This window comes from Aquila chrysaetos, chromosome 2, assembly GCF_900496995.4.
Source record: "Aquila chrysaetos chrysaetos chromosome 2, bAquChr1.4, whole genome shotgun sequence".
In the NCBI taxonomy this organism is placed as follows: Eukaryota; Metazoa; Chordata; class Aves; order Accipitriformes; family Accipitridae; genus Aquila; species Aquila chrysaetos.
The window spans coordinates 18,288,725-18,316,515 of NC_044005.1; the positions used below are offsets into that span (position 1 = coordinate 18,288,725).

A 27,791-nucleotide genomic window follows, 5' to 3' on the forward strand; every position below is an offset into this window, starting at 1 on the left:
CTCAAATTACCATTACCATGTTTTTTCTTCAATTAAATGTATACTATGGTCTATTTAGAGATGGACCTTCACCAAAACACTCAATCTGCATATTCGTTATAGGCCAGATACACATTTGCAAGAAATTTGTGCCTTTTTAAGAGAGCCACCCCAAAAAGACTAGTCTGAAGATATCCCAGCAGATTCAAATTCAAAATCCAGATTTTTTTAGACCCATCTGTATTGTTTTTGTTACATACCGTTGTATTTTAGTTACATACCACCAGCATATCACTAAAAATCAGACAACCTCAGAATTCAAACCCAAATCCACAGTTAGCAAAAAAAATCTTTTATTTAAAAAAGTCAAACCAAACATTTGGATATAAACACATCCCAGGAGATTTGAATTCCAGATCCAGGTCAGTTTAGGCCCATCTCTTCTACTGCATTTACGTATCATTCACAGCACTGAAGTTAAGCGTACTGGAAGGGTTCAAGGGCCTGCTTACCATGTTGACCATGTTGTAGCAAGGGAACTAGATCCAGCAGTGTCACCAGTGTCACGTAAAGTCCTTGATAGTCCAAAGATGGGTAGTCTGATAACTGAGCATCACGACTTTGCTGGCCACGTTCAGATGGAGCATCTCGCAGGACGCTGTAAAGGAGGGAGCGAGTAACAGTAGGGTTGATGGAACTGACCTGTGGTCTTAGAGATGGGGTGAGTGGGAATGGCACAGGAAAAAGACACATGGTCATGGGCACTGTCAAATTGGAGGCATCTTGATTCTCCTTCTTCCCTGTGCGGGACAAAATGCTGTTGGGGGGGACAAAGAAAAAAAAGAGACAACAAAGACACAAAGAACAGCACATTACATTGAAATGACACTATAAAACAAATAATAAAAGACCAGATACATCCCACATAAGATGCAATCGCTACCGAAACCAGCATGTCTACAAATCTAGCAACCATTCACTTTCATGCTTCAAGGTAAGAGAATTTAAAATTGACATCTAGGAAAATTTCATTGCATCTCATGTGTTATCTGGTTCATAAGGAGCAAAAATATAAAAATGCATGTTTCAGTGCCCTACCCATGTTTCACAGTTAAGAAAAATTCTGAGAATTAAAAGTGTTTGCTATGGAAAAAATAGCTGTGTCAAAATAGGCTGGTATTTTGCTCTGAGATTTTGAGGATTTTGAGAGATTCCCCCCCCCCATAATCTTTTGAAACAACTGACTGAAAACATGCAAAAAATAGGTGTGGCACTTGCAGAAACATGTTTTAGCAAAGAATAAACATGTGTGTTTGTTAAGATAGTCTTAAAAATCACATGTTTATTGCATTAAAATAATGTCTGTATGTATTTTATGATACTGTTTCATGACCACTCACTCAGTATCATTTGAGATAATGAAGTTTAAACAGGCACATGGATTTAGAAATAATATAATATTTCTAAAATGTTAACTAAACTACATTTGGAAAAGTTATAAAATAATATATAGTAGATGGTCTTTAGCATATGTTTGTGAGCTAATGATAATGGTTGTTTATGTGTGTTTTTAATTTTGCCCATGTTTAGGGAGGAAACATTTTACTTTATGAATACAAACACTCCTTGGGTAAATAGTTACCTTCAAAAATCTAAGGGCTAAGCAAGCAAGACCAATTATGTAACTGCAGATCAGACAGTATGTTACCATACATTCCTGCTGTTACTTACGTTATTATTCAACAAAACTCACTATAAACTAAAGGAGAGATAATTTCAAAAAATAAAAAGGATTTAGTGGGAATCAAAATAGAGGCTATACGTCAACCAGCTTGTTATGTTGTTTTAAGAATGTTGTAAACATGGTTGTAAACATGTTAATCTAATTTATTAAAAAAAAAAATAAAACCCACTATTTTAAATAGAAATAAATTGTCACTTAAGCAGTGTTATATTTTAGTTATCAGGCAATTATAGGGTTAGTTCATAGTCTTCATATGTGCCTATAAAATATAATACACCTTTTAAATATATTAAACCACACACAATGCTTTTTTTTTCAAAGCATGTTTTGCACCTCTCAGTGGTTGGGATTTCCAAAAGCAGGTGCTGTTGGTTTAACTCTGTTCCCAAAGTCAGTGTTAAAACTTATAAAAGACAAGTCAGTGGCATTAAAATTTCCACTGACTAATGAAGAGCAGAGTTATGTCAAGAGGGAGCACTTCTGGAAACCTCGGTCCTCTTTAACAGTACAGAAATCCCTATCGTATAATCACCTTAGCAAAGATGTATCTTACCTCAAGTCAATTCAACAATTTACACAAGTAAGCTAAACTCTTGCTAAGGTGCTTATAAGAGAAGGTGTCATTCATTTGCCATATATATAAAACACTTTTACGAGTACAGTTCTATGCCAAGTGGCTACTATCACATCACACTTGCAGTCAGAGATGACAGACATCGTCTGTTTTAAGAAACTACATGCTTTTTTTTTTCCTTTTTTACTGTGCCTTACGTATTTGGCAGATTATTTTGGTTTCTGTTACCCAATGTCCAGTACAAGAAACATGGTGACTGTCATGACAGTGTTTATGAAATCATATCAGAAAATCACCTAAGATCTAGTATGACTTTAAAAACAAATTATCAGAGTGCTGATTCCTTTTAATTTGCTTGATGTTCATTTGCCATACTTTGCAGCTCATGTTTAGAGATATGAAGGTACTAAACTATATTTCTTCCCTGCCTACCAACAGATGATACCAATTACCCACCCCTTTACTTGCCAACACATTACTTCAAGCACACTTATTTCCAGAAAGGATATTACTGTATTAATTAATCCTTGCTTTGGAAAGTGTAAGGCAGTGATGGAGAGCTTACTCTACAGGCTTCCCTTCCTTTTAACACAGAGCTATGGCCCATCTATGGATCAGAGGCCAAAGCACACCATCTTGTATCTTGATCGGGGCATCCTTCTGTTCACTTCAGGAACAGCAATGAAACCATATATAAATTCCAGCGGCAACCATGCCAAATTTAAAAAGAAAAAAAAAAAAAAAACCAAACAAAAAACTTTCAGACCCAGGCTTTTGCCTGACCCATATATTTTAAAAGCAATAAACAGAAGAGTCAAAACTGAAAATCTAGGAAGTCCCCTAAGACCAAGATACAACAATTGGAGTTTGCTCCTGTTTCTTTTCAAACCAAGTACTGAGAACTCGGAGTGTCTGCAGATCATAACTCCATACTGAACTTGCTCCGAGACAAGTGACAAAGCTACCAGGGCTTGTTTCAAGATTTGTACATCTTTGCTGCAAATCTATCCCCAAATTACTGCCTTCCAGGAAAGGTTTCCTAAAATGCCTACAAGGGAATTGTATCTCACCAAGGCACCAAAACAAGCTTGAGCATTAATTAGCCACTGGGCATTTCTAACTATTCCTTACGTAAAACATTTTACTTAGAAATATATATGGAGAATTTTCTCCAAGAAAATGTGAAAGAATGAGCTGTTCTGCAACACGTTTATTCAGTCTTAGATCATTCCTCAAATGAGGGAGTAAACACTGAAAATGAGCAGGGCATGAAACAAATTCATGCTGTAATGTAAAGAAATGCTTTTGCCCAAAGAGAAAATTAAAGAAGAACTAAATGAATCAATGTGCTATGCATCGTGTATGGTGATTTTATGTGATGTTTGTTCATAGAAATAAGGAATTTTATTTTTTTCAGCCATTCCGCATCTGTTCCCCCCACCCTTGAGCTTGTGATTTATTGAGGCTACGTACAGAGCAAGGGAGCAAACTAATCCCTTGTGCAATCCAACTATAGCTAGCAGATTGACACCAGGTATGAATGTGATCCAAAACAGTGGGCATGCCCCACTGAAAAGAACACAGTCAATGTGTCTATAACATGGAATGGTAAAAAGTATAATAAACAGTAAGAGCTACACCTGTAAAACCCCATCATCATATGGAATTTCTCTGACTAATCACTATTCCTCCATTACTCCTATGAATACATATGTTCACCAAGAAATGTTTGTCCTAAAAAATTCAGCTGCAAGGAGAGTACGCATCAAACTGGGAAATATTTTTTAAAGTTATTTTAAAATAGTAGATGAACAAAAGCAACCTATTCTGAAGAACAGATCCAAAATCTCCAGAAATCAATGCGCATTTTTGCTACTGTTTGATCAGTATTCTCTTAGCAGCCCAAACTCATTGCACATACTCTGTCTCAAGCTAGAAAGATTATTTTCCTCCATGTACTTCAATCATTGATGTTAAATCTTGCACGATGGAGTCTCAGTGTAGGAGGCAGAAAGAAGACTCGGCATGCAGAATATTCAAAGAAATTTCTGAACACGCTCTTCATTAAGGTTCTTAACCAGTCTGTTTAGTTTTAGGGTAAATCTTGTAGAGATCTGCACACAGTGGGTGGGAGTTTCCTTCTTTCCATCTGCCACACTAAATACAGGGTGCATTTTGTTTTGCTTTTTTATCCAGCTTCTTTCTTAGTATCAGCAAGTGTATTAACTCATACTGGTTCAACCATAGCACTCCGACATTGACCCACAGTTCAAATTCCCCAGTTACAGGGATTCAGAATGTGGATTTGACCTTTCTGAGTATCAGAATTCAGTCCACTTAAATTTAGTCCTGGCTTCAATTTCTGGTGCCCTTTTAGCTCTGAGGCTGATCAGATCCCAGATCATGAATGACAAAGCCATTTGTGTAGACCTGCGTAGCTATACTACGTATCAACAACAGGATTTTGGTTCAGTCCCATTGTGAACATGAAATAAAGAAATGGAGTTGCTCAATTGTGCAATTGCTGCCCTGATTTCTGATCTGCTCCCATAGTTGCTAAGTATAAAGCTTTTTCAGTAATCCCAGAAACATCACTGCTCATGGTGTGTGAAGAATTTGTCACACAGGACATGTGAGCTGTACTGCTCAAAGATGAAGACAACAGGGTGGCATAGACACTTTCTTTAAGCAGCAGACTCTAAATCCATCCTGTCCCAATAAACTTCTGCCCCAAAAGAAACGGATCTCATTATAGCACTTGGTAGTTACAGCTAAGAGAGAAAATATTCAGAATCAAGTCCAACTTTCTTGCTTTAAAAGCTTGAAGGCCCACAGCATTTGAGCAGGGGCTGTTTTGTCATACAGAACCTTACTTAAATGTGATTTAAGTGTGTGTGTTGTGCAAATAATCCATCAAACAGCCTGATGTGGGAACAGAACCACATTTCAGAGGTATCTTTAGTGACTCTTTGAACATTTTTTCCCCACTGCTGCAATATCATGAGACAAAATTTAATTTATTAATCTTAGAAAAAAGCCCTACTGGTTGCCATAAGTTTCTTCAACACTCTAAATGATGAGGGAAACAAATTTCACAGTGGTTAAACAACCTACTCTTGAATTTTCAAAAGTACACAGTTTAAGTTTGCAGTGCACTGCTAACGAGTATTTCTATGTATCTTTCCTTCTTATAAACAGGGTCAAGAATTTTGATACATCCCATGCACTAGTTCACTATAATGCACTACTGTCATTCTTTCAAGTTTAGATTCTTGCTTCTCAACTTGTATACGTCATAGGGGTATGTATACAAATATATGGGTTAATTGTATTTTGTTCATGTTTCCTCATCAACTATGACAACGAGCTGTATTTCCAAACTAGCTTCTGACAGCAGGGACAATCTTTCCAGGTATAATACAGGAAGCTATGCATAGAAATGCAGTTTTAACAACATTTTTCTGGATGTGAAAACTAGTGCCAGCCAAAACCTGGACAGACAAAAATCACCTCTTCAGTGTCAAAAGCCATTTTAAAAACAATTTGAAAATATGAATCCACTAGGTAGCACCGTGGAATGAATGTCATTCCTAATTAAGTCTCACAATTTTTCATATCTTTTTAGCAAGACGAGGTAGTATTCCCTATTCAAAATGTATTCTGTAATCATATGGTATTTAGTACTACATATTATTACTAAATATTGGACTAAATCAAAACCCTGGGTCAGAACAACCCTGACCTGTTGTTGCCATCCAAATCCAGATGCCTACCCAAGCTTTGTGTCTATTCATATTGTTATAAGGGACTGAACCAGAACCCAAACATGACAGCCAGCTGAACTATGGCACAGTAAAAACCTAGCTCTCCTCATCTGGCTCATCGCTGTAGGATCCTGAGGCACCAGGACTGTCAAGGAGGTCATGAGTATACACATCTAAAACTCTGTAGGTCACAAACTCCTTTCTTCACAAGTTCAGCATGTTTGTGCATTCAGCTAAGCCTCAGGAGTGCCAAGCAAATGTGTAATCAACCAAGTTTATTTTAGAATCAGCCACTCAATAAGCAGCTCAACTGGGCAAATTGGGCAACAGCCACTGGAGAGATTAATCCATACCATTCTTTTCTTAAATTATGCTCTGACTCTTTTTGGCTAAGCATTGACCCATTAAATCTTGCAACCAATTCAAAGTTAATCAATACCCCCTACAATTCTTTAGCTCTTTTCTCTTCGAGAGCATTAGTTAAAACTTACCTCAATAATGTCTGAGAAAAGTATTTCAGAGTATTTGCAATGTCAGTTCCAGAGGGCACAGGGTAAATGTTGTGGAGAACGCGGTTGTGGTATTCCTGAAGGTAACGGATTTTGGAAGCAACTACATAAAAGACAAAAAACAAACACAGAAACTTTAATTTAGGTTTTTTGCAGACTTTGACAGAATCATATCTGTTCCTACCATTTCTGATTTCTTTTTTAATTTATAAATTAAACTGTAAGAACCAGAAAAGTCTCTCCATTCCTTCTATTTTGACTTAATAAATTGAACACTCTAGTGCAAGAGTGCCAAGGGGAAAGCATAGAAATGAATGCCTGCATCTGTATTAGACCAAGTTAGTGTTAGCAAATTAAAAAAAAGAAAGGAAAAAAAAAACCAAACAGTAAAACCACAACAAAAAACCTAACCAAACAAAAAAAACCCAATGCACTTCTGTGTCTCCAAGCATCTCAAGATTCATTCATAATGAATGAGTCACTGGATCACAGGAGGTTCATGTGAGATGGATAAATATTTCTACAGCCAAAGCAGAGAGATAAGCTAAGACAGAGAAAGCTTATGTGATTTACTTTAGGCCATACATTTACTTTATGCAATGAACTGAAGATATGAAAAGATATGTGCTGTTTATTCATGTGTCTTAGGAAATCTGATCAAGCAGGTGAGGGGATTTCAAAGAGCAGTAGGAGCTCTACACCTTTACTGAAACCATTTTTTTGTTGTTTTAGAAATAGCGGGTCTATTTTCTAATAGAGATCCCTGTTCAGTACTGGAAAAAAAGGATTACCCACAATAGCTGCAATACCTTCCATTGCCTTATATGGTACAAGACAGTCTCATGCAGAGACACCTGAGCACACTCAACTATCTTTTGCTCTGCTCAGACTAATCAACTCGGCTGAGAAACAGAATGCATTGGCTGTGGCAGAGGGCTGCACCAGCTCAACTGCGCTTCCAGCTAGACTGCTCAGCAGTTGTTCATAGCATCACTCTGTGCAGACACAGCCTCAATGAAAGCAGAGCTGGCTGGGAACTCTTAATCATGTTAAAAATGCACCAAGACTGTGTAATAGGCAGTTAAAAGGGGAGATGCTTCTCAATGACTTCAGCCCTTAAGCATACGGATTATGACAGTCTTTCACTAGACCAAGATATACCCTGTTCCCCTACAGGGCTCCTTCAGTGTGGAAGATAAATCATGCTTCCTAAATGAGCAATTAGTCAATACTTTGTTTTATTCTCATTGTTTCTCTTTATTAAAGAATGAATACCGTTTAGTCCTCTATCGAACAGAAGGGCACTAACTTCCTGAAAGACATCGCTATGCCTCCCACTGCTACTGTATCTGAACGTTTCATGAGCATTCTGATTTTTTTCTGTATCATTGACAAGTTGAATGAGAAGGGGTGACACTGTATCCATATTACAGAAAAAGACTGAAGGACAGACACCAAGAGCGAAGTGTCTGCAACCGCTGTTGGAGGCTCAGCTTGAGATACTGAGTCATTTTGCCAGTATAGATAGCAGTATGTACTGGACTTTCACATCCAGTAAACAAAAGCATCTGTGAGTGCCCAGTCACACAACAAATGAGGTTTGACAATTTCAAGTCAGTTATCCATAAAATGAGGAACACTCAAACAATCATCAAGCGAAGAATACTGTTTGCTTGAATTGCATGACAAGAAACCCAGTCTTCCAGCACCCAACTGCCCTCATCATGATCGTCCTTTCTCCCATTTCCTGCTGTACTGACTGTAGCCTTCCAATTTCTGCAGCAAGTGAAGCTCCTACAGAGAAAATTCTCCCTTGTGATATTACCCTGCTTCATCACAGGGAGCAAGCCTGTCATGTGACTGAACAGGGCTGGGGTCTATGGGAAAAAGGCAGGTAAAAATGCAATTACGGACACTGTCATAATGCATACGCAAAAGTAATAAACTAAAGATGCATAAGCAACTTAATTATATTTCCTCACTTTTAAGTGTTTTACTTCACAAATTTATTTTAAGGTGATGTTAATGGATCATTAAAATCAATCACTACTTTTTTTCCCCCCAAACTGAAAACAGAAGTTTTGTCATGTGGACTCAGATTGCTTCAGTATAGCTAGGAAGAAGATGAGAGCCTTTCAGGCCACCACATCAGCCTGTGGCACATGAACTGTGCTTTGCAGAAGGTTATCCCTGTCTCTGTGAGACCAGCCATAACCAGCTTCCTACACACGCCCAAAACCTCTGGGGTAGTAACATTTGGTCATCATGTGTTTCACTCCAGGTTACAGAAGTTTAATTTAGCAGTCCAAGACCTGCTTTCCCCCTCCTCATCCCACACCTCGTTCCTTCTGCCTACTATCTCAGATGTAGTCCCAGATTTGCAGGTCAATTTACCAGATTATTTAAAGATAGACACTTTTTTTTTTTTTTTTAAACTGTTATGTAGGCCCCTATAAAAACTAATCTAGATTAGGTTAGATTAAGAAAGGAATTACTTCATAAATATATTTTGTGACGCTACTTTCTCTTGCTGGGGAAAAAAAAGAATATGAAGCCAGGCATATTTGCAAAGAAAACAGACCACATTTCACAGTACCCAAGAAAGAACAATTCACAGCAAGATGCACGGTTTACTGTGGCTGCCATGGTTTGCTGTCAGATACCTTTAATCTATTTATTTCTATTAATCAGCATTATGACACAATTGTATCAGGCAAAATACCAAAACAGAAAACTTATTTATAAAGCCTAAATATTAACAACAGCTTTAGGCCAATGGTTTTAACCTCACCTCTCACTTCTGTTTCCCAGAACACTGACAATTTCAGCACAGCCTCCCAGAACACAAAGAACTTTCTGAAGGAAAGCCCCAGAGCAAAACTTTGCCAGCTTTCAAGATACAGAAGTGTGCAAATGACACAATTTTCTGAGTTTCCGTGCACCCGGAGATACGCTAAAAAAAAAAGTGATGTCACTCTGCAGAAGTACTTAGCCATTGTCATAGGGTCATCACATCAAAAAAAATTTTTAAAAAAAGAAAAAAAGAAAAAAGTTATTCCAGTATACCTTGCTGGGTATCTCTCCAAGATCTACACAGACCTAACTAAACTCCCTAGCCCTCTTGTAAGCATTGACTGAATGAAGAGTGAAACCATTAGGAGTCTTTAAAGATGGTCTTGGTTGCTCCACTGTCCTGGAGAAGCACAGAGTGGGCATCAGGCATTCCCAGGACATCACTTACCACAACTAAACACCAGTTACTGCTATTTAAGGTGAAAAAGAACTAGTTTTCTTTGAATACATAGAACACCTCAGGCATGCCGTGATGAGTCAAATGATGAAAGTCACTGTCAATACCGCTGGTATGAGATATGAGATGCATGTCGTCACAAAAAAGGGAGGCTTCTCGAGACAATTTCCCAGATTGCCACCATTTTACCTGTTGTTCATACAACCTGCCAAACAGCTGTGGGGTGGCCACAGATTCATGTTTAGACCAGCGCCTCTTCTGTTCTGATCAGTCTGTTCCCTCATTTGTAGTGTTTTGCTGCTGTTCTTGGTAAATTGAGATTCATTATGACTTGTGACTTGACTCCTTCCCGAGACATTCTGGTTCTTGCCTGTCAGCCAATGAGGGCAGAAGCAACAACAGGAACAGTTGGGGTTTGAAGGTTTTCCTGGTAGTGATGTACGCACATCAATATAATCCTTGTCAGAGTCCATCACCACTTGTCAAAAATTGCAGGTGAGGGAATCTTGAAGTTATGTAGTGACAAAGACATTTGGTAATGCCGTAAGAACTAGTCAGGGGTGCAGCTTTGGTAAACAAAATACATTCAGTAGGTTAAAATGCACAGGATATGTCCATTAACCGAATACTCTACCTAGAGCATCATGAAAAAGAACGTTAGGAGGCAGAAAGACCTGAAACCTGGACCCCAAGTAAAACTTAAAATAAGAGCAACAGGAACATGGCAGGCCAAGATGCAGCATCTTGAACAGTGCAAGGGGATGGAAAGAAAAAATAGCCAAGGACAAAATATGAAAGAGAAGCTCAAACAGAGCAGACTAAAAGGATGGAGGTACAGAGAAGGCAGAATAGAAAAGGAAGAAAATGCCAAAGGCTGTGTTGGGACAAAAGGCAGCAGAAATTCTTCCACATGCCAGTGTGAAAGAAGCATAATTAATGTATCACAAGAAAGAAGAAACAATTACAGAACTGAGGTGGGGGGGTGGGGAAGGCAGAAAGAACAGAACAGTACAGATCCGAACATTGCACACTTCAAGGCTGCTGCATGGTCAGAACATTGTGTCTCTATGAGGCCAGAAGTGCATCCCTAGAGCAATAAATTAGCATCCACATCATATTTTAATATTGACATCATCCATCACTGTAAATTAGCAGAAAACCCTAAAGGAAAAAAATAAAAGTATTATTTTACTTAGATCAGTTCAGCACAGTCGTATATAAATACAAGGATCCCTCCCAGCGACCTGGAGGAAGGAGACAGCAAGTCTCAGCACGTGAGGTGTCAGAGCACATCATGTCATCATGACAAACATCAATCCAACCTACTGGTCACAGACTGCCTGGCTCACAACCATGACACTGTATCAGGAGAGAAAGTAGCTTTGATACAGGCGACAAGCTCGACTACCCTGGTATTTTTCTTTAAGCCTCCCACCAGGGCTCTTGCAGACGCATCAGTTGTTGTCAACAGTAACAACAGTGGGGAACACTAGCATGGCCCAGCTGCTGACATCCCAACTGCCACGTCATCTGATCTTGCTCTGATGGGAGCTAGCCAACATGGTGGTTAAAACATCCGTGGCTGTGAGAAGGCATGCTGGGTCCCGGGCAAGGGGATGTCAGCACCTGGGGGGCTCCTACTGGGAGAGACTGGGGGCTGTGGCTGGCAGCGTAGGCAAGACGGTAACACCCAGCCTACATTCACCCAAAAGGTGAACAGCACAGGCAAGAATGACAGCACACCTCCCTTCTCGCTCCATCTCGCAGCAAGACCACCTTCAAGATGGCAATACATGGGTCACCTCCCGTCTCTACAGCCAGATCCCTAGTCTCTCTGATGGCTACATCCTTTAGGACAGGGCACAGCACCGGCAGATGAGGCAGGCTGGACCCTTCCCGCCGCGGGGCCGAGGGCCACGCCGGCCGTCTCAATCTTAACTCTCACCCCCCGATCCCCCATTTCTTCCCTCACGTCCCCGGCGCTGCCTTCGCAGAAACAGCCGCCTCCCCAGAAGGGCCACCCCGCCAGCGAGGCGCGGGGCGGGAGGCGAGAAGCCCCGAGGGCCGCCGCCACCAAGCACTCGGCGGCGGCTGAGACAGAAAGAGCCAGAATGAAGGCAACCCCCCCCTCCCCTTCCACCAGCTGCTCCGAGGCGGACGCCACAGAACGCGGGAGGAGGCCGGGCAGCGCTACCCCGCCGGGGCGACTGACAGCCGGCAGCAAGGCAGCGCCATCGGCGGGAAGGCTCCCCCGGCCGCCCGCCCGCCCCCCGCTCCCCTCGGACAGGCCCCGGCCCGCGCCGCGCTGCCCGGCCCCGCCACTCACACTGCTCCGCCTTAGTGGACATGCTGCCGCCCCGCTCTGCCCCTCAGCCGCCGAGGAGCGCCTGCCCCCCGCCGCGCTCAAGGCGGCGGCGGCGACGGCTTCACCTCAGCAGCGGTGCCGCTGCCGCTGCCCCTGCCGCAGGGCTGCGGGCCGAGGAGCGGCGGGCGGGCGGGCGGGGCGGGGCTGGGCTGGGCGGGAACGCACTCTTAAAGGGAAAGCGCGTCTGGCGGCTGCGGAGCGGGGGCCGCTTCGCACGGAGGTCTCGCAAACGAAGGGGCGGGCGGAGGGCCGTCCGCCCTGGGGCAGCCCTGAAGCACCCGCCCCAGGCGGGGATGTCACCCCGCCGAAGCGCCGAGTTTGGCGCAGCTGCCGGGCCGGAAGATCTCGATGAGACCCCCCGGGCCTCGGCGGTGCTCCCCGGGGCGTCGAGGGTGTTTGGGACTGCTGAGGGGGCTGGTGGTGCGCACCTCCCGGGCCGACGCCCCGCTCTGCGGGGAGCTGCAAGAGGGGGAGCGCGGAGCTGGGCCAGGGACGGTGGCATTGTTGTCAGGGGTTCTTGATGGGGCTGTGTCTGTGGACTCCGTTTTATTCTTTGCTTGAGACAGGAATGTTGTTTCCTCGAGTACTTCTCCCCTCGCCCCCCTGGGCTCCAGCTGTGTACCTCAGGAGGGCTTGCCATCAGGTGCCTCTGGCCCGTTTCCCCGCTTGTTTCCATACTGTGACAAGCATCTCAGGACCGTCATGCCTTCCCGGAGGAGACAACGGCTGAGCTCAGCCCCGGCTGCCTCCCCTCTCTGTCACCAGATCCCAGCTATGATTACTGCCCCAGGAGCCATCAGTGCAAGTCAAAGGTGGGATCGGAAGACCGGTTGTGGTTGGACTACAGTAATAACAACACAATTCATTTGCTCCAAGAGAAATTAGTTCACCAGCGTGTGTCCTGTCAGCTTCTCCAGTGTCCCGACTTGGCCTTACCAGGTCTCGGAAATGAATGGCTGGCTACAAGTTTCCTCTCTGAAACTTTCCAAAACAGTTTTTCAGATCCTCACACCTCTGAGAAAGGCATGTGCAAGCAGTAGTATTTCATCAGCCAGGGCATGGGAGCCTTGATGTTTATAGATAAAAAGCCAGTTGCAACAGACTCTCCTCAAAACACTGGGCTGCGTAAGATGAGTAGGCCTGCGGCAGCCGGAGGGAACTGTGCTGTGGAGGTGGAGGAAATAGGTACCTTTTATTATTCATCATGCAAGGCAGTGCCTCCAAATTACTGCTGCCCTGATTTGGGGACGATGCACATTCTGTGCCAGGAACTACGGTAAAGGGGCAGATGCTGTTTGCTGGCATTTAACAGGTTGGCTTTTTTTCTCAAAGCAATCTTCTAAAAATACTGCATGTGCAATGTTTTTTCAACAGCGCTTAATTAGGTCCAAAACAGAGCTCTTGCTGCATTTCGTTGAGGCCATAGTTCTTTCCACATTCCCTGCTGCTTGTGAGCCCCAAAGAGAGAGCGGAGCCAACTTAAACTACTACCACTGGCTAGTATGAATAAGCTGCCATGACTATAGTGGGACTGATCAGCAACTAAAAGGCATGAATTAACTGGTAGAGGAGTCTCCTCCATTTCCCTGAGCAGTACTTCACAAAACCAAAGAGCATTCACCCATTCCTATATGTGGTTTGCTCCTTCTTCCTGTTGAGCTCACTGCAAGATCATGTAGGTTGCTACTTGAGGATTCAAGTTTTCTCTTTTACACTTAAACATTTAAGAGTGAACAGTTAAGTTTATTCTTTTATTAGAAACTGACATGTGATACCAGATCCTACTGAAGTCAATGAGAGTTTTTCTATTTATTTTTATTTAATGAAGTGCCCAGGGAGGTCATGTGGTGCTACAAGCCCCACTTCCCCCAACCCTAGTCTCACAACATAGAACATCAGTGATTGAAATATAGACAAATGGCTTTCAGACTTAATTGAAATAGGCTGTTGAAGGCAGGTTTCGTCTTGAGCTTGAATTTCTGTCTGTTGATGCAACAAATCAATCTGAACTGCTTTATTGCTCATTACAGAACAATAGGGAACTCTCTGCACTGAGAGGAACTGAGCTCCCATAGGTATCCTTTAAAATATACCAAGTGTTCACATACCACTGTGGTGAGCCTACTAAAAACACTCAGGATGATAAAGCAGGAATACACTGAGAAAATATGAATTCCATTTCTCATGTAAAATTTCTTCTTTGGTTTAAGTGCCTGCAAATTGCAGCTATGCCTGCATTTATTGAACAAGGCCTATACAGTTCAGCATGTAATTCAGGTACATGAAAAGCAATTTATTGCTTATGAGTCATTCTGCATGCCTAAACAATACCTAAGCCCCGAATAAATCCTGATACAAGTCATCTGTTATTTGGTCAAACAATTTGATAGATTTGCCTAGTTTGTTAATACAAGTATAGAGACTTGTGCTTTAAATTGTGAACAAATGTCATAAAGGAGCAAATACAGAAACATGGCACTCTGGGAATTAATTTCTCAAGTCCCTGTGCTGAATAGAAGTCACCATTTCTCAGCAAAATCCTCATGAATTTGCCTAATAAAATGGGTACAGTCCTCCACTGGAAACATTTTTAAGCAGCTAAGGTTTATGTCCATATCCTTTTTACCTCTGCATGCACTCAGTTAAGAGAAAACATAAAAGCTGCAGGCATCTGAAAGTCCACAAGTCATTAATGCAAGAACATATTTTTAACTATAAATTCATGGGGAATGGAAAACTTACATACCAACTGATGAAAACCAAAAAGAACAAATGGTGCTTTTCTGAGTTCATGAGTACAAATTTCACAGAATCATAGAATCACTGAGGTTGGAAGGAGCTTCTGGAGCTTGTCTACTCCAACTTCCCTGCTCAAAGCAAGGTCAACTACAGCAGATTGCTCGGGGCCATGTCCAGTCAGGTCCAAATAACTGCAAGGATGGAGACCCCACAACCTCTCTAAGCAACCTGTTCCAAGGTTTGACCATCCTCACAGTAGAAAAAGTTTTTCTTATGTTTAAGTGGAATTTCCCGTATTTCAGTTTGTGCCCATTGCCTCTGGTCCTGTCACTGACTGCCACTAAGAAATGTCTGGCTCCATCTTCTTACTCCCTCCCCTCAGGTATTTATACATGTTGACAAGACACCCCCCCAAGCCTTTTCCCATTGAGGCTAAACAATCCCTGCTCTCTCAGCCTCTCCTCACATGACAGGTGCTCCAGTCTTTTCATCGTCTAGTCCTTCCCTTGACTCACTCTAGTATGTCTGTGTCTTTCTTGTACTGGTGAGCCCAGAATGAGACACAGCACTCCAGACAGGGTCTCACCAGTGCTGGGTAGAGGGGAATAGTCACCTCCCTTGACCAGCTGGCCATGCTCTTCCAAATGCAGCCCAGGGTCCTGTTGGCCTTCTTGCTACAAAAGCTCATTGCTGACTCACGGTCAACTTGGTGTCTGCCAGGACCCCCAGGTCCTTCTCTGCAGAGCTGCTTTCCAGCTGGTCGGCTCCTAGCCTGTACTGGTGCTTAAGTTATTCCTCCCAAGGTGCAGGACTTGAATTTTCATCTGTTGAACTTCATCAAACTCCTGTTGTCCCACTTCTCCAGCCTCTCAAGATCCATCTGAATGGCAGCACAAACATCTGGTGTATCAACTGCTCCTCCAAGTTTTGTATCATCTGCATATTTGCAGAGGGTGTCCCATCAGCTGGGTCACTGACAAAGATGTGAAACAGTACTGGCCCGGTATTGACCCCTGCAGTACAGCACTAGTGACTGGTTTTCAGCTGGACTTTGTGCCACTGATCACAACCCTTTAAGCCTGGCAGTTTGTTTGACCGTTTTTCAATGCACATCATTGTCAACTTATCTAGTCCATACTTGATCAGTTTGTCAGTGCCGATGTTACTGGAGACAGTGATGAAAATCTTGCTGAACTAAAGATAAATATCCACTGCTCTCCCCTCATCCACCAAGCTAGTCATTTTGTTGTAGAAGGCTCTTGGGTTGGTCTGGCTTGATTTTCCCTTTGTAAATCCACACTGACTACTCTCAATCACCTTCTTGTCCTTAATGTGTTTGCAACTGCTTTCCAGGATTGTCTGCTCCATCATCTTCCCAGGGATCAAGGTAAGGCTAAATAGCCTATAGTTTCCTGGATCCTCCTGATTGTCCTTGAAAATAGGAGTGACATTTGCTTTCTTCTGTTTCTCAGGACTTTCTCCCAGTTCCCTTGGCCTTTTAAAGATAATCAAAAGCAGCCTTACAATGACATTGGCCAACTCCCTCAGCACTTGCATGTGCGTCCTATTATGTCTCATGGACTTGTGTATGTCTCTTTTTTTTCTACTGGCAGGTAAGTCTTCCTTGTTCCAGAATGTCCCACTGGCCTCAGGGCCTGGGATTCCTGAAAGAAGGTCCTACCAGAAAAGACCAAAGTAAAGGAGACATTGAGTAGTTCAGCCTTTTTAATTTCATTCATCACCAGGTCCCCTGTCCCATTCAGCAATGGACCCACATATTCCCTAGCCTTCCTTTTGCTGCTGATGTCCCTGCAGAAGCCCTTCTCATTGCTCTTCATGTTCCCTCAACAGATTCAATACCTGGAGGGCCTTGCTTTTCCTAACCCCATCTCTACACAGTCAGCCAGTATTTCTGTGTTCCTCATAGGTCACTTGCTCCTGCTTTCACGTCTTGTACACTTCATTTTTATGTTTGACTTGTCAGGAACACCTTGTTCATCCATGCAAGCCTCCTGTGACCTGTGCTTGACTTTGTCCATGTTGGGAGGGACTATTCTGGCACTTGAAGGAGGTGATCCTTGAAAATCAGTCAGTTGGATGTCTGGATATTAAGGTGAAAAACTATATTCAAAAGAGCTACAAAATATACCTACCTCTTACAGAGGAATTAGTTATAAAACACATTCTCTGTTTCACTGACTGAAGAGACTTAATTCTCATATTTCCTTCTACTGTGGCTTTTGCAGGATGAGGTAGATAAGGTTTGGGAAGCATACTGTTTGTGTACTTTGTGCTGGTTTTTAACTAAACTTTGTCTGCCTTAACAGTGTGCATTGCAGTTACAACATAATTCAAGAATAAATTAATGAAATCTACTGTAAGAAGAAAAGAAGTCATCCAGAGCTGAACTTACTATTTATGTGACTGTTGTCACTTTGGATTACATTTTCAAGTATTCAGCTCTGAACAGACACAAAATCTAGTGTTGTTAATTTGTTTTAATCTCCAAGCATTAACAAATCTACTTTTAGAAAGGTAATCCTTTCTGAAAAATACAAAATCCTAAGCTCTCCTACCTTTAATCATGTACAGAAAATTTCTTAAATTGTTCATAAATTAAAGTGAATGTATGTATATATAAAAAGTAAGTCTGTCTATCTATCTGTTTACAGGTATATATGTATGCATTTGTATATAGAGGTGTTCACTCTTGCCAACTCTTGATACATTCTCATGGTGTTTTCCTTAAAGGCTCAGCTTCCAGAGTCAGGAAATTACATGAATCTGTATTTGAATTTTAAATAAAAGTTAGTTCTTGTCTGACACATTCAGAGACTCAAATGCAATATAAACGATGTTTGAAACAAATGAGGATTTCAGTGCCTAAATGGGAGGCAAAGACCTAAATGCTTTGTAAGTTTTATCAAACAACACAAAACAAAGACAGCCGACTTCCAATTTAATTTATTTTAAGGCAATGTCTCGATTTTTTGAAATTTCCTCACAGTTTCTGGCAGAAAGTTATTATTAACTGCATTGTGATAGCGATATTAAACCTGCAGTAGTGGTGGGGAAATGTTTGGAATGTCTCAAATTCTTGCTTTAATCACTGCAGGCTTATCTGAATTGAAGGCTCTGCCATGAGACAAAGGAGGCAAGGGAGAGGAGAATCTGCCTGGAAGAAAAGCAAAACATAACGAGTCAATTGGAGCAGGAGAGGGCGAGCACTCAGGACTTTTCAACCCACATGGTGCTCGCTAGGTATTTACCAGGCTAACCTAGCCCAGATGCAAGGTGCTTGGTATGGGACTGGAGTCCCTGAACAGATCCCATGTAGGGACCAACCTCCTCCCTGTCAAATTCAAAGAGCAGATGGACTCCCTCAGGCTCAGACATGTGCATTTGACAGCAATAGTTAGACTCCATTAAATTTAATTTGTCCCTAAATCTTTGCTCTCTGTAAGCATTAATCTTCATGAATGATGGTAAAATAGATAATCGCTTGAGGAAAAAGTCTATCTGGGATTAAACTGAACCATTAGGCTCAACTCAGGCTACAGCATGTATCCTGGTTGACACAGGATGATTTCTGGAGCTGTTCCTCAGGACTCAGACACCTGTGTGAACTGGCATCAGCCAAGAGACAGTGAACAGGGAAGGCACCTCTTCTTGCTCACGGAAGATCATGTCTATGCACAAAGGTAACATAGTATTACTGACAGCTTGTATAGTCTTTTGTGGGAAAATAATTTCTTCTGAGGAGGAGATACCCAATCTTAGCCTCTGTGCTGAGACTTAAAAATGCAAGGAAAACTTCCTCTCTCGCCTTTGGTGTTACTATCACACAGCACTATGTACAGAAAAAAAAATCAACCAGACCTCCTGCTGTGGGAGGACAAGAATGTAGCTATTCTGATGAAGGTGTAGAGTCTAGTAGGATAGAAATTAGGATAGGATAGAAATTAGGATAGGTTAGGGAAAAGAAGAGAAGAGAAGAGAAGAGAAGAGAGAAATAGAAATTAGAATAGAATAGAATAGAATAGAATAGAATAGAATAGAATAATAGAAGTTGGCAGTCATGGGAGAAGTGATCATGGTGTTATCAGAAGTTTGGCTGAAGCCACCAACCCACATCAGTTATGCCATCTGGCATGTGACAAATGCATTTCAGTCATCACTGGCTTGGGTTGATTTAAAGTGAGAGACTGAACAGTAAAGAGCTCTGGGTCTCATTGCTAGTACTGTGATCCCAACAGAGTAGCCATTTGTGATGTTAATATTTGTTCTTTCTCTCCCCAGTTTAGAATAATTAAGACTTCAGGAAAAACAATCATTAGGAAATACAGTGGTTATTTGGTTGTATTTACGAATCTGTAATTTTCTTCTTACTCTGAGAATTACTTCAACTAACTCTGTGGATGTTAGCTTTATTATTACATTTGTCAGTATCTGTCACTGTAAAAAAAATCTCTGATAAATGCCCTCAATTTCTCTTCTAGAGTAATCTCATTAGCCTCTAAGTGAACAAAAGACTTAATTTGTTGCCATAGCAGTGGAGTTTTGAGAAATAAATTGTGACCTGCATAGAGAACTAGCACAAACTTGATGAGCATGCACTAGGCCTGTTATAAAATCAGAGATTGGCTTTACTACCTTTAAGAAGCACGGTATTTGTGACAGCGAGCATGCCGTGTTTGTGAAAACTAGCATCACACTGGCTGAATTACATCTCCCCCCAATAAGCTGAATTTTTTTCATACCTTTAATCTCAGACTTGTGCAGAATTGACTAGACCACCTACCTACATGGCTAAAGTAAAAGCACATTGTAGTGTTAGTAATGGTTTAGGAATTAGAATGACAAGTGTCAGAAAACTGCCTTCTTAAACCTATCGCAGCATCATGCCCCAAAGGCTAAGACATGAACATGGAAGACAAGGAAACCCAGAGCATAATTTTTATTTTGCTTTAGTATTTCTACACTGAAGTAAAAATGTTTGGGAAAGGCCCCTGCTGAGCAAAAACTGAGACAGAGAGCAAAAGAAGGCATGAGATTTTCCATGAAGGAGGTGAGGGGAAAGCATGTGACATTCAACGCTGCTAAGGTCCTCAGCGTTTTACTGCATGTGTACTATATTTGTGACCCATGCCAGGGTGCAGGTCCTGGATCAGTAACAACTAAAGTTGTCTGACCTTGCTCATGTGCTTGAAGGCTACGTTCCTAGCAGCCAGTAAGCTAGCTAGTCTCTCTTCCAAATTGGTTTGCTCCACATAGGAGTCCAGGAGCTACATAAGATAAACTGAAGGGTGGACTATCAGAGACTAGAGCCTTGATGTGAAACACAAAGCGAACTAAATTGACAGAACTGGGGCACTCTTAGAGCAGCCTGTAGGAAAACTGCTGCACTTTACACAGGAATGTGGATATTTTTCTCATCTGCAGACCCTTACAAATTGTCAAGTGGATGTGTTGCCTTACCTACAGCAAATTTAAGCCTACTGACAATTGGTCAGTATTCCCCAGCTACTTTTTGCAGACCCAGTGTGTGTATGGACCATAAGTTGAATACTGCTGGGTCTCTTAAATTGTGAGCTCATCCAGAGCATCCATTCTTGAGAAGAGGCAATATAGTGGCTGAAAGGCACCATGGCCACTTCTCCTTCTACTTAGTCAGAGCTATAATGAGTATTTTAGCATAAATACGTACTGCAGCACATAACTATTATCACAAACCATGTAAATATTCCAAAGTTTAATTCAATACAGGACCTTTTGTCTTAGCTGGAATGGCTGTTACTTATGTTCCGATGGAAGGACAGGCTTCAGCCGCTTACCCTTAAGCATATATGTGTTACCTGTGCGACAACCTGCAGCCAGCTTTGGCACATCTGCAAGAAATGCAAACCATTGATGTAGATACATGATGAGAAGCACAGCAGGGACCCTTCCTCCAACAGTCTGTTTCCACCTCCTCCTAACCTGCTGCCTGATCTTGGGCAGGCGCTTCCTGCTTGGTACTCCCCATCTGTAGCATTACAGGAGAGTGGCTCTTGCCTCTCTTTGCAAAGGGCTCCGCTGATGTCCACATGTAAAGCTCAGCACCGCTCGGGGAGCCCTGAGCTGGCAGGGAGCCCCAGCACCGTGGTACCCATTGGGCTGCAGGTAGGGTCGTTCCTGCCGAAACGCAAAACTCACCAACCATTTTGACCAAATGGCTCTAGCTCTGGGAGCTGCAGGAAGCCTGAGGAAAAAACAGCTGGTGGAGCTGGAGTTCCAGACACCACTGGCTGCATTTATCAGCCCAGCCCTGGCTGAACCCTGGCTGGTTTAGGCCAGAAAATAAAAACTCTTGCACTTGGTAAAGCTTACCAGCTCACTCATACCACACTAACAGCAATAAAGGTGCCTGCAATGACCCGGCTTCCCTCCTTTTCATCTTGGTTTTCTGTGCACCGCATTCCCCAGAGCTTCCAGTCTCAGGATTAAAGATCCATTTGCAATCCTTCAGTAAAGAGGGCTACATGAAAACAGCAGTATTTTAAAATACCTGCATGTCATGGTTTAACCCCAGCCACCAACTAAGCACCACACAGCCACTCGCTCACTCCCCCCACAGCCACTCGCTCACTCCCCCCACACCCACAGTGGGATGGGGGAGAGAATTGGAAAAAAAAAAAGTAAATCTCGTGGGTTGAGATAAAGACAGTTTAATAGGACAGAAAAGGAAGGGAAAATAATAATGATGATAATAATAACAACAACAATAATAGAATATACAAAACAAGTGATGCATAATACAATTGCTCACCACCCGCTGACTGGTGCCCAGCCAATCCCCAAGCTGTGCTGTCCCCCAGCCAACTTCCCCAGCTTGTATACTGGGCATGACATCACATGGTATGGAATATTCCTTTGGCCAGTTTCGGTCAGCTGCCCTGGCTGTGTCCCCTCCCTGTTTCTTGTGCACCCCCAGCCTCCTCGCTGGCAGGGCAATATGAGAGGATGAGACTTAGTATAAATACTGCTTAGCAACAACTAAAACATCAGTGTGTTATTGTGGTGGTGCAGCGCCCCGGGCCACTCCAAGACCTCACGATAAGCCATGCATGCTTTGGGAAAACTCCCGTTGTGCCATTATCTTAGTTGCAAGCGTGGAGGCTTATGGGCACCAGGCACCCCTGGCCACCCCTGGGCCATCTGCTGCCTGAATTGTGTGTCAGAATGGCTCAGCACGAATGGTGGCCAGAATGTAAAATAATGACCGAAGCCAATCACCTCGAGACTCTGTAAATAGCGACCCGAGGTGAGACCTTCTGAGCTCTCTGGGACCGCAGCAGGCTGTGTGACCCAGCATCTCCCCCTGAGGTGGGATGACAATTTCGCGAGGACTTCTTAAAGGCCTGATTTCACAAGGTTTACTGACCATCCGTTGATGAATGCCAGCACTTCATGAAACTCACAGAAGGGGAATTTTAATCATAGGTTAACCTCTGTGTGTGGGGAGGGGGGTAAAATTTCGTTCAGAATGGTTGTATCTGTGTGCGTGCATTTGCAGTTTGGTTCAGAACTATTTTGCCTGTCTGTGTGCGGTTTGGTTCAGAACTATTTTTTCTGTATGTGTGGTTCAGAACTGTTTTATCTGTCTGCGCGTGTGTGTGATTTGATTTAGCCTCCATTTGTGTGTGCAACCCTCCTGTAAGTTTCAGGTGATCCTTGCCATTTTCAAATCTTTAACTAAGTTGCAAATTTTATTATAACAAATTCCATAGAATCACTCTGTTAAATTGGCTGATGATTAAGGACTGTTAAAATTATACAACCTAATCTTGTGATCTATCTCAAAATACTAATAAATCCTAAATCATTGCTAAACCAAAGCTGTGCAACAAAATCTCATTCGTGACAGTTACCAACATTATTCTCATCCTAAGTCCAAAACACAGCACTATACCAGCTACTAGGAAGAAAATTAACTTTATTCCAGCCAAAACCAGGCCGCCGTAAAATGTAATCCATATTACTTTTAGGAAGAAATGCTTGAAGTAGACTGGAAATCTGAAAAAAAAAAAAAAACCAACAACCCTTACATTTTAAATAGTCTCTTTAGGTAAGTAATTTCTAAAAATTATCCCTCCTTCAGTATAAACATGCCTATATATCTATATTGCCAGATATTAAACACCAGATGGCTTTTTTACCGCATTTCATCTAATGCAGTTCTCAGTGCTTCACTCATGTACCCCAAGTACGCATTATAACCAGGCAATCTTGTTATTCATTGCCATGATTTAAGAGGACAAGTACCAATGACTGAAATGTCACATCTTACTGATTTATTTAGGTATTACTAGGTGAGAGAAGGATGACAAAATCAGATGCAGGACAAGCAGGCACACTGAAATGTTCAAAACCGTTTTTTACAAAAGATTCTGCAAAATAGCCTTACTGATTTCAGTGGATGCACTCACAGAGTGCAGGACCAGAGTTTCAGAGTACTTGCCCAGCTACATTTCAGTTACTGGCATGGGTTTTTCTCTGGATACCAGGAATGTAGGTGCCTATCCAAAACTCATCAAAATCTGTGGGAAACTTTCCACATACATAACTGGGCTTTCAGATCAGGCTGTTCAATTCAGTGACAAAGCTACAGGTTTTTTTGAAAAAATAAACCAGTACCGCTTTCTTTAAACAGTCAGCATGCCTCCATTCTCACTCTGAAAACTTCAGTCATGGTTAAAAGACTGAAGGGAACTCAGAAAATTTATTTGAAAACCATACTTTCGAGGTACAGCAAGAATGTACACTTTTACACATTCACAGCCCTACTTTCAGAATCTGTTTTGATATTAGACATTAGAAATGACTTAATGGAATTATAAATCATATTCTACTAATACTTAAGCATCACAACTAATGCTTAAGCATGACAAAAGGTTAATAGTCTGTATTTATTTGCCAGACAGACATGAGATCATTAGAAGACATTCCTTTATAACACATGTAACATGGCATAACAAGTATTATTTATTGTACATATTTCAAATATAGTCTAGAGTTTAAAGTATTTATCATAGCATTCATTAAAAATGGCAACCATGGGAAAAACTCTCAAATGTCACAAATTTTAATCTAAAAATTGAAAATAAATTGAAGTATCTGACAGTCATGATCTGCAGAAAAACATTTATTCTGGTGGAAGAGTAGATTGGGTGGGGGAACACACCAAAAGAACACATGTAAAGATTAAAGATAAGCTTTGAAGAAAATCATCTTAAACTCTCAGAGGTTTTGTCCAAGATGAGTATAAATGAAACTACTATAAAAATATTTTTCCTGTATTTTCTCCCATTTATTTAGTTTAAAGTTTTGATGGTACCTGTGTGAGTCGGCACAAGCAGGACGCAGGAACAACCACAAAACCACAGATGAAATGCAACGAGTAAATTTATGTCTGTTACCTCACCAACCAGGGGATCCCTGAAGCAGCACCCGGGCAGAGGCACACAAGCAGGAACGCAGAGCTTGGTCCATGGTAGAGGATCACTGAACCTGCTGTGCTCCCCCGTATTTCAGATATTTGCGCAGGCAAATTCCTTCCCACAGCAGGGCAGGAATCTCAAGCATGTTCAACAGGGTGCCTCTAAGTCTATCACAGGCATATGTTATCTAAACACAGATGTTCCGCTTGTCCAACACACAAGGCCAAACAACAATTCATATAATGTATGTGTTTTTCAACACCCCAGCTGCAAGTCACTTGGGCATGTTTACAATCCTTCTCGCCAATCTTCCATTATTTTCCCACAGTACCTGATGACAGATTCAGACCGGTCCACGCAGACTGCAGAAGGTGATGGAAGACCTACCACTATTTTGCATCGCTACACCATTTTATATCTAGGTCCAGTTCTACAACATCTGCAAAAGCTTTCTGACTTGGGACCTGTCCCACAGGGCTGATGATAGTGTGTGAACCTGGGCTTTAGTTAACTATATTCTCTGTCAGGACTTTTGTTTTTTTTCACATGGAAGTAATGAACCTGAACTCATTTTTCAATCATTTTGTTTTAAACTGGCCCTCAAGCCACTGTGTTCTCCCTTTCAAGAGAGTCCAACTTAGGAGTATTACAGTTTATTGCAGCCTTCAGATCTTAATTTTGAAGGGATGTTTTCTATTTCTTTTTATAGCTTGGAAGGTGGCACAGGAACCATCCAGCCGGCCCAAGAACTGCCAGTGAAAATGCTGAGAATCCAATGATTGCCTCCTAAATTAAAGGAAATAAAGTTAAATAAAGCTGAACAAACTGGAATGCTTCCAGGGTAAGCAGTCCATTGCCAACCAAATTATGTGGTATTATTGAACTTCTGCAGCTATAATCCCAGAGACGTGACAGATTCTAAAGGAAAAATAATCCACAGAGGATTATTTTACGTGTTTGGACTAGAAGCACTAGTAACCCATGGCAGTTGGAAAAAAATTATTTTAGTTCATGCCATGCACAAACATGCTTATACAAGACATATTTAAAAGCATAAAAGACACATTAAAAGAGATGGCAAATTTCTTGGTTTCCTACAGATTCAGTACATTTTGTGCCTATTTCTTAAGCTTTTTATGAATAAAATCTTTATAGAAACAGTATTATTTGCTCAATAGTTACAGTAGTGCAGCTCACCACTAATCATATACAAGAGCTTTGGGTATCTACTAACACTGGGAGTTGATATTATAGGGGAGACAGTTGCTGCTAAAATTTAGTTATAAGCCTTCTATTAGAGTACTTGTGCTGGGGACTGTAATCAAAGCTCATAAATTGGCACCTCACAGAAATGGGATTTTGTAACGCATGTCTCTGTAGGATGCTGTGACAGCATTTGCTTCCCCTCAGGAACAAACTTGCCATCTAGGAGGTGGGAGGAGAGGAACTTCTGCAAGAAGTGGAGGGGAGTTCCTGGGGAAAGCTGGCTTCTAGCTGGGATGAAGACAACCTATATTGTCTACATAGAAGAGAACAGCGAGGGGAAGCTATTCTGAGAAGACTGGGACCCAAGCTCTGGGTAAGGAAAGGAAAAGTGAGAGCGCAAACACAGGACTCACCACCAGTCCCACTTTTTCCTCAGGTGGGGAGCTGTGGATACAGCGGCTGCTCCAACTGGCAGACCTGAAGCGGAAAAGTCGGGATCCGTGGTGCATTATAGGGCCCATCGTTTTATCCCAGTAAGGGGAGAGCACAGCTGGGGTATCCTGACCAGCCAGTAACTACTGCCAGGAGCTTCCTTTGCTATTTTATATTGCTCAAAGCCTATAGGATGCTGAATTCTTTTCAATGAAGGCAAGGAGTCCTTCTGCTTGACAGTCAAGTCCCTTCATTTTTAAGCTGGGTGCAAGAAGCACCAACAGAAACCAAACTATACTGGGTAGCTGCTGTCCTTGGGTCAGCACCAGCAGGAGTGTGTGTATGTGCCTGCTCTCTGGGAAAGCAGCACCTTGGATTGATGCAGCCACCTCCCACGGGCTCACTGACTTATGTTGCTGAGCCCAGCAGATGGGAGGAGCCTGTCTCTGCTGATGATGCTGTGAGGCAAAATGGAGAAAACTGTCCTCCCATCTGCTAGAGCCTTAACAGTCTTTTTCTCCCTATATTCATACGCACATGCCTCTCCACAGAAACTATCTGCACCCCCAATTACACACTCTCTGAAATTCCCATTTGCCCACACTTGCAGTTCCCTTATCACCTTCATCCAAAAAATGATGTGACCCATAAATGACTGGTACCTCAAATAAAATACTTCCCTGCCCCCCACTGCAGAGCATATCTCCTTCCTCCGCATCCTACCCAAAACATTGCTAATCTAGGTGTACAAAGAAGCTGCGAAGCAGCATGCTGGGAGAGCAGCCATCCACAGCAGGGAAACGTCGAGCCATTTGCCCGGGTCCAGCATCGAAGCAGAATGTGTGACAGGGTAACAGACAAAGGCAGAAAAATGTTATCAGCGTTACCGGTAGGAGATTATTTAAGAACAGAAGTAGCTGGGCAGGCACAGAGAGGGATGTGCCCACTCCTCTGCATGCAGAGCTGGATGGATGCTGGGGAGCTACGGTGCTGTGGCGCTAAGCCCAAGCTTAGGAGCTATTAGCCGAGGACCAGTACTATGCTAATTAAGCAACTCAACTTGCAAACTGGGGCTTGTTTATAGCTAGTCAGCTTTCACCAATTGCAATCAGACATCTGACAGTCTACGCACATCTGTATAAAATGTGTTACTTCTGCACTCGGAGGTCAAGAGGCAGGGAAGTAAATAATCCTCCCCTCAGTGACAGACTGTGCCGTTTCCAGTATGAACATTTTTGATAGATGAAATCTGTGTTTGTTACATGCAGACATGAAGTTTTCCACGCGGCTACAGTAAATGTGCAACTTATTAGATTCCCTACTCATTTCTAACTACATTTTATTCATTTCTTCTGTGCTTTCTTCTGCCTTTAATTACCAAAGCCTGAAGCAGACAACTATAGCATCCTTCTCTAGGCTTCTCGTCAGAGTACATCCTCAAAGCTCACTTCCAAGACAGCCCTGCAACGTGGTGGTGGTGGTGAGAGCCCCAGCCTGAGGTTTTTTGACAGTGTACAGAAAATGTTAGCTAGGTGTGAAGAGCAAAGAGTTAGCAGTCTACACAAACAAACAATAGTGGATCAATGATTAAACAGACACAGCTGGCATGTATTTTACCAGTGCTGTGGTTTTGTTATCTCAGTAAATTTACTTGCTCAATTTTATGGAGGAAAAGAGACAACAACTTTTTTTCCTGTAAATCCTCCCTGAACATTAGATATCCTACCTGTCTGTAACAAATACTGAATTT

General features: G+C 42.2%; 1 protein-coding gene and 1 long non-coding RNA gene across 8 annotated transcripts in view; both read right to left on the reverse strand.

Moving 5' to 3' along the window:
• Positions 1-12,293, reverse strand: part of UNC79 (unc-79 homolog, NALCN channel complex subunit) — a 115,208-nt gene extending 102,915 nt beyond the window's left edge. For 3 of the 7 annotated variants that reach the window (XM_030000964.2, XM_030000975.2, XM_030000898.2), the window contains exons 1-3: positions 12,147-12,293; positions 6,553-6,673; positions 492-796 (exon numbers count right to left, since the gene is read on the reverse strand). In XM_030000964.2, the coding sequence (XP_029856824.1) occupies positions 492-796; positions 6,553-6,673; positions 12,147-12,168 (448 nt within the window). In that variant the 5' untranslated portion in view covers positions 12,169-12,293. Of the gene's footprint in view, positions 1-491; positions 809-1,710; positions 1,739-6,552; positions 6,674-12,146 lie in introns of those variants that run through there. The other 4 variants (XM_030000917.2, XM_030000907.2, XM_030000924.2 and 1 more) reach the window with 3 other exon arrangements.
• Positions 12,294-21,661: 9,368 nt separating this feature from the next.
• Positions 21,662-27,233, reverse strand: LOC115338610. Its single transcript, XR_003922453.2, has 3 exons — positions 26,023-27,233; positions 24,383-25,189; positions 21,662-22,979 (listed from the first exon to the last, which is right to left on the reverse strand). It is a non-coding gene; the product is annotated as an uncharacterized LOC115338610 (long non-coding RNA).
• Between the last annotated feature and the right edge of the window lie 558 nt (positions 27,234-27,791).